At 39.3% G+C, this 11176-nt stretch overlaps 1 protein-coding gene across 3 annotated transcripts in view; it reads left to right on the forward strand.

Moving 5' to 3' along the window:
• The window catches only part of CDH5 (cadherin 5), a 31782-nt gene extending 21280 nt beyond the window's left edge, over positions 1 to 10502 (forward strand). For all 3 annotated transcript variants that reach the window (XM_065662891.1, XM_065662890.1, XM_065662889.1), the window contains 9 exons: positions 45 to 161; positions 935 to 1099; positions 1514 to 1701; positions 3415 to 3668; positions 4219 to 4361; positions 4998 to 5122; positions 6369 to 6477; positions 6773 to 7018; positions 7847 to 10502. In XM_065662891.1, the coding sequence (XP_065518963.1) occupies positions 45 to 161; positions 935 to 1099; positions 1514 to 1701; positions 3415 to 3668; positions 4219 to 4361; positions 4998 to 5122; positions 6369 to 6477; positions 6773 to 7018; positions 7847 to 8340 (1841 nt within the window). In that variant the 3' untranslated portion in view covers positions 8341 to 10502. The remainder of the gene's footprint in view (positions 1 to 44; positions 162 to 934; positions 1100 to 1513; positions 1702 to 3414; positions 3669 to 4218; positions 4362 to 4997; positions 5123 to 6368; positions 6478 to 6772; positions 7019 to 7846) is intronic.
• The last annotated feature ends 674 nt before the right edge of the window (positions 10503 to 11176 follow it).

Below are 11176 nucleotides of genomic sequence, written 5' to 3' on the forward strand. Positions count from 1 at the left end.
AGCAGAATTTATACTAAATATGCTCTTTGAAAACCCTTTTCCAGGAACCTCGGTCACTAAAGTGACAGCTGTAGATGCTGATGACCCAACAGTGACAGGTCATGCCACAGTTACCTACCAAGTCATTAAAGGAGATGAATACTTCACAGTTGATGACTCTGGTAGGTCAGATATGCAAATGTCTTCACACTTTGTCCTTACCTTGCACTTAGAATAAAATGCAGTTTTAAGCCTTTTTCATTCTGGGCAAGGGGGATAATAACACAAAAATATAATTTTAATCATAATTTAGAAAAAATTTTCATTCATGCTCATACAATACCACTGCCTGCCTCTGGAAATGAACTAATAAAGTCAGAATTTCAGGTGCTCATTTCAGCCTAAATGAGAAGATAAAACGTCATTTTTTTCTAACTGATTAAGAGACTGACTAGGAGGTAATTGAAGTTCCTGTTTTCACAGTTCAGCATAGATACTATTTTTTTGACCAAACAGTAAAAAGGAATACTTAAATTCTGAGGCAGCATTGAGTGATCAGTGACTCAATCCTTTGCTTTCTTAAACTTTCTCATAAATTTCATCCAGTTTTAAAAAAACTGCTAATATCACTTGTAACCATACTAGTCCCGTGAAGCAAGTAACTTGGACAAAGTGGTGCTCAGATGATCTCTCTAGATGCTGCAGTGACCAAGTTTGGACATTGTCAGACTGTTTCTAAGCAGCAAAGATCAGTTCAAAGGAAGGTATTGTATAAAATTCCCCAAATATTCCATCATGTGGGAAGACTTTTAACATTTCTAGCCTTGGAAAATTACTACTGTAAAAATGCTATTTTGAGTTGAACATGTGCCATAAGGCAAAAATTTGCTGTCAGTATTAAGACATGTTGGACATGCTGCAAAATCTAATCATATTCAATGTTATTTTTTCAAAGGTGTTATTTCTACAACAAGGGCTGACTTAGACAGGGAGAATCAATCAACATACGAAATTATTGTTAAAGCAAAAGATGGTCCAGGGTCTTCCGGGGATTCCAGCACAGCCACAGTCATTATCACTTTAACAGACATTAATGACAACTTCCCTGTATTCAAACACCGTAAGTATAACCCAAGTGCAGCATCATTTGGAAACCAGGGTTGACACAACTATAACAAATTTATGTTTAATTCATCACAATTCCACTTTTCTTAAGAGTGGACAAAATAACTTACATGTTCAGAAGGTCTGTATTTCAGCCCTAGCTATACATTTCCTGGGTGACGCACACCTAGAGTAGGAAATAAAAATGAGTATTAACTTTACCACCTTGTACAAGGTGACAGTTTTGACAACTTTGAGAATTAATTATACTTTCTTTAAAAAATACATCAGTGCTGTCTCCAGAGATGCACAATGCTTATTTCCCAAGGAAACATTTTTATGTACATTTATAAACTAAGAACTACTTTTAACTAAGTTCTAACTTCTATGTACACACTTTATGTCTTTTTTTGTTGTGCTTTTTTAACAGCATCATTTCACTTTAAAGTTCCTGAGAACATTTCAATAGGAGGAGAAGTTGGCAGAGTCAAGGTAGAAGATGTTGATGAACCACAACACAGAAATACAAAATACAGCTTTGTCAGAGGAGACTACAGGGACACCTTTGAAATTGTAGCAAATCCATTCACAAACGAAGGAATCATTAGGCCAAAGAAGGTACTTCTCCTATAACAAGGATTATTATTTTGGTTTTCCATTTAACAAGAATTTGATTCAGTTTGGGACTATTAGCAGGAAAAAATGGAAATGTGTGGAAGTCAGCATGAAATACATTTATTCTGTGAGAAGGAGAGCTGGTGATTTCCACTGCCAGTCACTGAAAAATCTAGATTTACTGCAGAGTGCAATGGGGACTATGTCAGATATTCAGCTTATGCACTTTGGGATCCTCCCAAACTTCAGATATCCTGATCTATCTAACTGACTTCATACCCAAGTCAGTGACTTTAAGAGTTGACCAACTGACCAAGTCAAAGAATCTTTCCCTTCTGCAGCCAAAGTGAAGCCAAAGCAGAAAATGTGAACAAGTCAACCTGACCACTTCTAAATGTGCTCTTCACAGTTTGGCAGTTGCTCCAGCCTAAGTCACAGGTCCCTTACTTTCCTCAGAGTGTTTTCAGAGCTTCCCCACTAATTCCTAATAACTTTTTAAGAGGGCCCAGACTCTCCAAAGCCTTTACTATGGTTTGTTCTTTGTTTTGTAGTTCTCAGATGTGCTTGATTTGTACCAAGGGATGGACATTCCTGCATTATGCAGAGCAATGGCAAGCAACAGTTCATTGATTTCAGTTACCTACAGTAAAAAAAAAAAAAAAAAAAATAAAAAAGGAGGAAAAAGAGGAGGGTGTAATCCTCAGATGTGGTTTTTACTTCCAAATGTCCCTGACTGCTAAGACTAGAAATGTAGGAATGTCATTAGGAGGAGAAAACTTTAAGGAGAAAAGTACCAAGTATTCCAAGACCAGCAGTGAAATTTCTTCAGCTGTGGTCACACTGAGTGTAAACAGCTCTCCTTCCCCAAATGCAGCCCTTTTCCTGGTCTGCTCAAGGCCTGAGGAATGCATTGCTGGGAACATCTGCCCAAAGAGGAGGGACAGGAGACCCCACACATAGACACACAGGGTGATTTGGAATCGGCTCATCTTTCAACACGCAGTGGGCAAAGTTCACCCCACTGTTTTGTAACATGCTTTTGGCCATGCACATTTTAAATATGCAGCCATGTGAGATAAGATTTCAACTGTCAGACAAACAGTTGGAGCAGACTTCCATTGGCAACGTCTCCTTGAAAAGTCACCACAATTAATTCCTGTGCATTTCACGATGCTTTTGTAATCTCAGGTGATATGCAAAGGGACCCAAACTTCGAAATGGGTGATGGCTTGGGCATTTTTCACTGCCCTAGCTCCTGGTCTTCCTTCCATTGTGCAATCCCCTTCCTAATCTCAGTCAATGGGAAAACCAAGGAAGCGGATGTCATTTATCACTAAATGTCCCAGCTATCAGTCACAGCAGCTATGAAGTCTGCATTGAACGGCAGCCAAGAAGAGAAGTCTGGTCCCCAGTATTTGAGAAAAAGAAGCTAAAGTTTTGTTAGCTACAGAATTATAAAAAGAAAATTATTTAAACCATTAAATACTTGTTGAACTTAGAATACTGGATGAATCTCTTCAAAATGAGAAGCTGCTCAAACTGCTCTAGGAAAAAGAAGTTCAGTCTGGGAATGCTTCAGCATTCCCAAGAGACTAGCTAAGATGCAACTTGGTAATATTTCTAAACATGAATTAGAACACACAGCTTGAATTTGCTAATGCAAAGTTTATTTTGACATTTCCAAAGGCAAAATATCTGTGTTGGTCTTTTTTCTAGCCCCTGGACTTTGAAAAAGTAGCAGAATACAGGTTTGACATTGAAGCAACTGACCCCACAGTTGATCTTCGCTATTTTAAAGCTGGTGGCTCTAGGAGCATTTCAACAGTCACCATTGAAGTCACTGACGTTGATGAGCCTCCTGTCTTCACTAAACTACCATATGAATTTAAAGTGAGGGAAAATGACGCAGAAGTAAGAACACTTGGTTCAGTGTGGGCACATGACCCTGACGCAGCTAAACGGAAAATCAGGTAACATGGCTTTACCAATTCTATTTTAAAGTGGAGAATTAATTCATGATTAGTTAGTGATTCCAAGAACTTGACACAGAACTGAGATGTTGGCCCTATTTTTCAGAACATGCATGCCAATCTGATTTTTCCAGCACTGTACCCATGGATATATGTGCTAACCAACAAATACAAACATAAATTATATTCACTTATGTAATTATCACATTTGCACCAAAAAAAAAAAAAAAGGTAAAATGCATAATCATGGATATCTTTACATGTTATACTTTACTGTTGCATTTTGTCTCGTAACTCCCTCAAGCACGTGCTTTGAAAAGAAAATAGACTTCTGAAGCAGCAAAAAACAATAATCAGGAAACTTTTCCAACATATATGTTTCACTCTCACAGTTTGTGTATTTCTAGGAAAATATTCTCAGACCTCCTGGTCAAAATATTAACATAATTTGTCACGCATGAACTCTCTGACCTTCCATGATGAAGAACTTGGGAGAAACACAGTATTATCACCCTTGCATTGACATTATCTCTTTTTACACAAAAAACAGATTTGTCCGACGAAGAGCTAGTCCTAATGGAGACTATATCAGGGTATCTGATACTGGAATTATTCAACTTCCCAAGCCCCTGGACAGAGAATTCAGTTCCTCATACAACATCACTGTTGCAGCTCAAGAAATCCTTGAAGATGGTAAGTGCTATCCACTTCCCTATTGGACAGAAATCAGTGTACAGCTTTACAGCAGGACTGCATCTTAAAAAAGTAGAGCCACAACCTGACAGCCTGTTTCCACTAACATACAAATGAAAGGGATACTTGCAGGGTTTGTACAGTAATCTGCCAAATCAGATGAGTACCTACAAATGCCCAGGAGCATCTCTGCACAGGCATCCCTGTATAGCTTCCTCAGGTTCAGGAAGCAGGGCAGGCCTGGGCCAGGAATGCATTGCATTTAGGGGAGGCCAGCCTTTCTTGGAGGGTGAAAAGTATTTAATAATGTAGACACAGCCTGTTCTGTGCCTGTTGCCTTTGTGTCAGAGAACAATGCTGGATCTCACAGCCACACAGTGTGAAGAAACAGGAAGTCATAAGAAATTGTCGTTTTCTTCTTCACAGAGGTTTGATGACTTAGTCTAACAGGAGATTTTTTAGGAAAACATCTTAATCTGTCAAAGGAAAAATTTAAGTGAATGATGGAGCTAGAAACAATCTGTATTTGTCATGCATGAGGCACAGAGGCGGACACAGTGAAAAGGAGGAGGGAGACCTAGACAACTGAGATTCCAGACATCTCAGAGACCTGTACTACTGTTGTTGTCATTTCAGGCCGTCTTTCTGACAGAGAATCACATGCCCAAGTTCATGTGATAGTTACTGACGAAAATGATAATGCTCCAGAACTTGTTTATCCTGAGGAACCCAGAGTGTGTGAAAATGCTGCACCAGGAAAGGTGAGAGAGGAGGGAGAGTTTTTCACTTAAACCTCAATTACCTGTTTGCAAGCTCAAGCAAAATATGTCTTTTATGAATAAAAGTTATTATCAGTTTTCATACCCAAGCAGCTGATCATTTCACTGATTTCCAAAATCAGTGGTCAGAAATCTCTCTTCAGGATTTTACAGTGTTGGAATATTGACTTTTATCTGCTTATACACATGGGCTGCACAATTCCACTCCCTCCAGCCACTTAAGTATGTACGTGCATCAGCAACTGAACCATGAAGCACAGGCAAGCCTTGCAGAGCAAAAATTAGCAATTCAGTTTTATCACACAAATGCTCATACATGAGTCAGACAATGAAATCATTTCAAAATACAAAAAGGAATATAGCTGAATAGATTGTAGTATTCATCAAAGTGCTAGTACCTGCAGGAACAAACATTGTTAGTATTTGTGGGTTCAGACGTTTGGCCTCAGACACAAGTATTTAGCTCATACATTTTGGGTTCAAACTTACACAGGGGAAATTTAGGTTAGATATAAGGAAGAGGTTCTTTACTGTGAGGGTGGAAAAGCACTGGAATGGGTTGCCCAAAGAAGTTGTGAATGCTCCATCTCTGGCAGTGTTCAAGGCCAAGTTGGATGGACTCTCGTGTGAGATGGTTTAGTGCGAGGTGTCCCTGCCCATGGTGGGGATTTGGGTCTTAGGGTCCTTTCCAATCTTAACCATTCTACAATTCTATTCTATGTGAGGTTTGTTTAATTAACAGACTCTGTCTGGACTTTCTGATGGAGTCTGTTATAACACGAGGTATTATTTCGCCTTTAATTTTTTTTAAGTCTCTTTGGAACATAATCATACACATTTTTATATTTTATACAACTAATCTACCCCAGAGTTTTTAAAAAACAAACATGACATTGAGGAGTGACAGCCTCTATGACATTCTATGAAGGAGTCATACTTTAACACTAGAAGACAGCCATGTTGGGTTCCTCTAACACACCATATGTCTTAGAGCATAAGACTTTTTTACACTTTAATTTGTTTACCACCTGTGAAAGAAGGGGTGAGACTGCTCTTTTTGAAGACCTACAAGGAAATTACTTGCCTTGAAAAGATCTGAAGGGAAGCATCACAAGATACCTTTGTCCCACCCTTTACTGAAGGGTTATACAGGATACACAGCCCAGCCCTAACTTACATCACTGGAAGCAATGTATACTGAAAATTATTACCTCTTCCATCTTTGTAGGTGGTCATCAGGATTTCAGCTACTGATAAGGATGAAATACCACCTAGAGGGTTCTTCAAATACTCCCTGGCCACAGAAGATAGCAACTTCTCCTTGGTTGAGAACTACGGTAGTGTATCCCTGCAAAGTTTTTTCTCAGCTAGTCAAAGTGAGACACTAGGACACAGGGGAGGAAAGCTCTAGCAATGACCTATGACTGGCCTAGCTGAGCTAAATAAGTGTTTATTTTTAAAGACTTCATTTACTGGAAAAAAAAAAAATCCTGTTGCTTGTTGTCACCCAGGTTTTACTGGTTTCCCTAAAGGCTGTCTCTGTCTAAGGGGAAGATATACCAGCTGACTTATAATCTATAAGGAAAATCTGGTGGAGTTTATCACGTAATTAAATGTCCTTACTTCTTCCAGATAACACAGCTAATATCACTGTCAAATATGGACAGTTCAACCGTGAGCTTGCCAAAATCCACTACCTGCCTATCATCATCTCAGACAACGGTGATCCTGAGATGAGCAGCACAAATACACTCGTCATCAGTGTCTGCAAGTGTAATGAAAAAGGGAACTTCACATTTTGTGAGGAAAGAGCTAAACAAGTTGGAGTTAGTATACAAGCACTGGTGGCAATTTTTATCTGTATCTTCACAATCATTGGTAAGTATCTGGCTTTTGTAGTGTTCTACAAAATGTGGGGATTGTTTTGTTCTTTCTTAACTGAGACCTACAAAAGCTTCCTGGCTATAAAATGGTCATGAAGGCAGAAATACTGTAACTATTTGATTCATCCTACTTGCTCTTGCTATTTGGACTGTTAGCATAGTTTCAGTTACAAAGCTGCTCATTCTATTGGAAAGGCTGAGTCACTGTAAAGGTTATTGCACATATGCACAGTATACTTGGCTTACTGTCACCAGGCTCACATGTAGCTATAAAAGAGGAAATTTGTGCTGGGGCAATAACAGGATTCCTGTTTCCAAAGGCTAAGCTAGTGAGGAAACCCTTTAAACACTACAGTGAGCACAAATATATATATATGCATATATTGATCTGTAATAAAACAGCTGACCAGTACCTATTTGCTGTATTTGGAACCTGTCAGAGAAGGAGCAACATTTTTTCTTGCTTGAGAAGAGGCCTCCTCTGCAATTACCACATAAGTAGCATTTGACACCTGGCACTGGAAGATTACCAGTGATTTGAGGCAGTAGCTGATTCAATGAACTTGTGACACTATGCGTCTGTACTTGTGATTCCAGCTCAAGAGTCACTTGTACAATTCCTGTACAGACTGAATTGCTTTGAGATGATACAAGGCCTACAATTAAACAGTATTTTAAGCTATTTTTAAAATAATTATATATTTAAAAAAAAATCACACTGGAAGAAAAAAACAACACTTCAGACTTTATTATATATCTTAAATGCAATTTGGTTTACTTCCTTACTTCTCTATACACGGGCTCATCTAAGTTTTCCTTGCAGTAATCACATTGCTAATTCTTCTGAGAAAGAGACACAAGAAGGATTTGAGTGGTCTTGGGAGGAATGTGGCAGAGATTCACGAGCAGCTTGTCACTTACGATGAAGAAGGTGGTGGCGAAATGGATACCACCAGCTATGATGTGTCTGTACTCAACTCTGTCCGCAAGAATGGTGCAAAGCCAGAAGCAGTTCCCTCTCCATATGCACAAGTCCAAAAGCCTCCTGGAAATGTAACTTCTGGTGCTGGAGAAATGGAAATGATGATTGAGGTTAAAAAGGATGAAGCCGACAATGACAGGGATTTGCTGCCATACGACACACTTCACATTTATGGCTACGAAGGTGCTGAGTCCATTGCAGAATCTCTCAGTTCTTTGGAATCCAGCTCCTCAGACTCAGATATTGATTACGACTTTCTAAATGACTGGGGACCCAGGTTTAAAATGTTAGCTGAGCTCTATGGATCAGAACCAAATGAAGATTTTGTGTATTAAGTTCAAATTAGCCATGAATTTTCTCCCTCCCACTACACACAGACATGAAGAGACTGCCAATGGCCAAAGAAGAACTCACAGCTGTTCATCCAAGCTGTACTAGAATTTGAAAAGACATGAAAAAAATGAAAATTGACAGCTGTAGGGTGAAAAAGAAACACGCAGATCATGTATATTGACTTCCCCCAGCACTGCCATCCTTGCTAACATGTAGTTCTTTCCCAAAAAATTGCTGCTTGAGGACTTGCTCGAGTCTTCTAGAACACAACTCCTCCCCCTATCCAGGTAGACCACCCCTTAAAAAGTGGTTTTATCCCCAGTTTCCCCTTCATTCCTCTCCTCATGAACTGTTTTCATCAACAAGCATTCAAGGTTCGCACCCATTGTGACAGAGAGGTCCACTGGCATTAGGAAGGAATGTTTTGAATACCCTCCTGCACCTCCAGCCGGCTGGTTTGCCTGGCCCTCCTGTAACATCTTTATTGATGTTCCATGCTTACACTTACCCAGCAGAGGAGGGGAGGAACATATGGCCCACCACTTAATATTAGAAATTATTCCATCACTTTCAAGAAGAGGCATGATTTTCCTTCTTTTCAATATATTAATTATTCTTGCTTTTATAGTCTTCTACTATATACATGAGTTACTAAATTAGACAGGGTTTTTAGATGCACAGTCTGGTTTCATCTGTCATTTTTAAACAGCCTGATGATGATTTCAGGCACCTTTCTGGCGTGCTAGAATTTGCTTTAGCTAGCAGCAAAATTGTTTTTTCTTTCTGTAAATAGGATCTCAATGTTACTCAATGAAACATATCCTGCAGGGCAGGAAATGTGGAGATCAGGGGAATGTTCAGGCTCCAATACTGTAAATCTCTCTAGATGAAAACATAGGTCTCTCTAGATCTCTGAACAGGTTGAATAGGCTTTTATTCAACACTATTAAAGCAATTGTATTTTTTCAGGGACAAACAAATGAAGGGCCTCATTACTGTGAAACTGTTTGGGGTTTTTTCTAAGCAGGTACTGTAAAATGGGGATTTTCCACCTAGGAATATATTGTAGACTTCCAAATCAAAATGCTAAACACACACACACGTTTGTCTGCATAAAAGAACCGCAAATGCATGTAAGGTTTTGGAGGTGCAGCTTCTATGTCCCTGGTAAGTGTGTGTTTAGTTTCTCGCCTGATGAAGAGCCACAAACGAACAGAGTGAAACTTCCCATGCAGGAAGTTACCCAGCCAAACACAGTTTGTACAAAGCAGGTCTCTTAGGACAATGGCCTGTCTCTGGCTTCCAGCAATGCAGATTCCTGTTGCCTTCAATAACAGCAGAGCCCTACCACACAGACTCTCACTTTTGCAGAATGCGTGCTGGAGCTACATGTATTAGTTTAGTTGATTTGATTATTTAAATTTGGTAGCTAACCAAATAACACTAATCTTTTTTTTTCCCTAAACCAGTATAGTGGAACCTCGTGATTTTGCTTTTCACTTATTCTTGTCATCTTTAATTTCCACTCCCTTTCCCCAAGATGCTTTCTTGGCAGGAAATCACAGCACATGATAATATGGCCTCACATCAGTCCTCACTACTCTAAAAAGCTGTACAATACAGTACTCAACTGGACTCTAATGCCTACTATCATCAATAATGCAATCACTCATATTTCCAAATATGAATTAAAGGAAAACTAACTAGAATTCTGTCCATCAGTCATATCAGCTTTGGATCACATCCTTTATAAAAGAAGTATATTTGGGGGTTGCAGCCTTGGTTTTATTTTTAACGTGCTCATTCTCTTCTGTTTTTCTTAATTCAGCCAACAGCGTATGCTACTGAGGTTCCACATGGTAGTTTATTATAAAGAATGCTAACTAATAATACTTACACAGATTAAGGTTTTCATCAGTAACTAAGGTATTGGCTATCAACAGATAAAGTTAGTTATGAAATTATTTAGTGCATTAAGTACTTTGGTATGCATCATCCAGATAGTATTACCTGTAATTGCTATTTTTAAGCCTGTTTTATAAAGCTTATTTTAAAACACTGTATCAATTTCCTTTGTATAAAGTTTTTGCACTGGATAGTTTCTTTTTATACTCCTGTACTGTATTTTTTCTTTTTTTACTACATAAAGTCAGTCTCAAGTTTGGATTTTGTCTGCATTAATGAGTTTCACACCGAACAGTATACCAGGCTTTGTACCACAGTGAACCCACTGGTATCTACGCTCTAAGTGAACTCAGACTAGACATAGAGTCTCTAGAGGACTTGCTGTAGAAGTAGTTTTCTCCACTCTTTGGAAAGCCGTCAGTAAAGCTCCCACGGTAAGGAAGAGAACAGCACAACAGTGCAGCCTGGTTTCAGCAGCTGGTGAGGTTCAACCCTCTGACTTTGGAGGACTCATGTCTGCCAGTGCTGAACAATGCATTCAGTTTCTAAGCAGATGTTTGGCATGCCAGGAATCAGGCTGATTTTGAACCACCATGTTTAATGAGATCCCATCCTTTTTTCTGACTGGAAAAGTACTCCTGGAATGGTAAAGAACATGCTGCAGAACAGATGTACTAACACCCTGGGTCAGTACATGCACTCTCCTGCAGGGAAACTACACTTATGCCCACCACCTGAGTGGTGCATCTACTTCAACTGGAAAAAGAGGATGACACCGCAGCCCCTGGCCTGCTATCACCTTCTCTCTTCTGCTCCTACAGACATACACAAGCAGGATTACTCTGTAGTACACAAAAAGCTCCAGCTTTCTCACAGTCCAGGATTTAGACAGGACATGAAACAACAATACATACCTGCGTCAGGAAAAAAATG

This window comes from Lathamus discolor, chromosome Z (assembly GCF_037157495.1).
Source record: "Lathamus discolor isolate bLatDis1 chromosome Z, bLatDis1.hap1, whole genome shotgun sequence".
Taxonomy (NCBI): domain Eukaryota; kingdom Metazoa; phylum Chordata; class Aves; order Psittaciformes; family Psittacidae; genus Lathamus; species Lathamus discolor.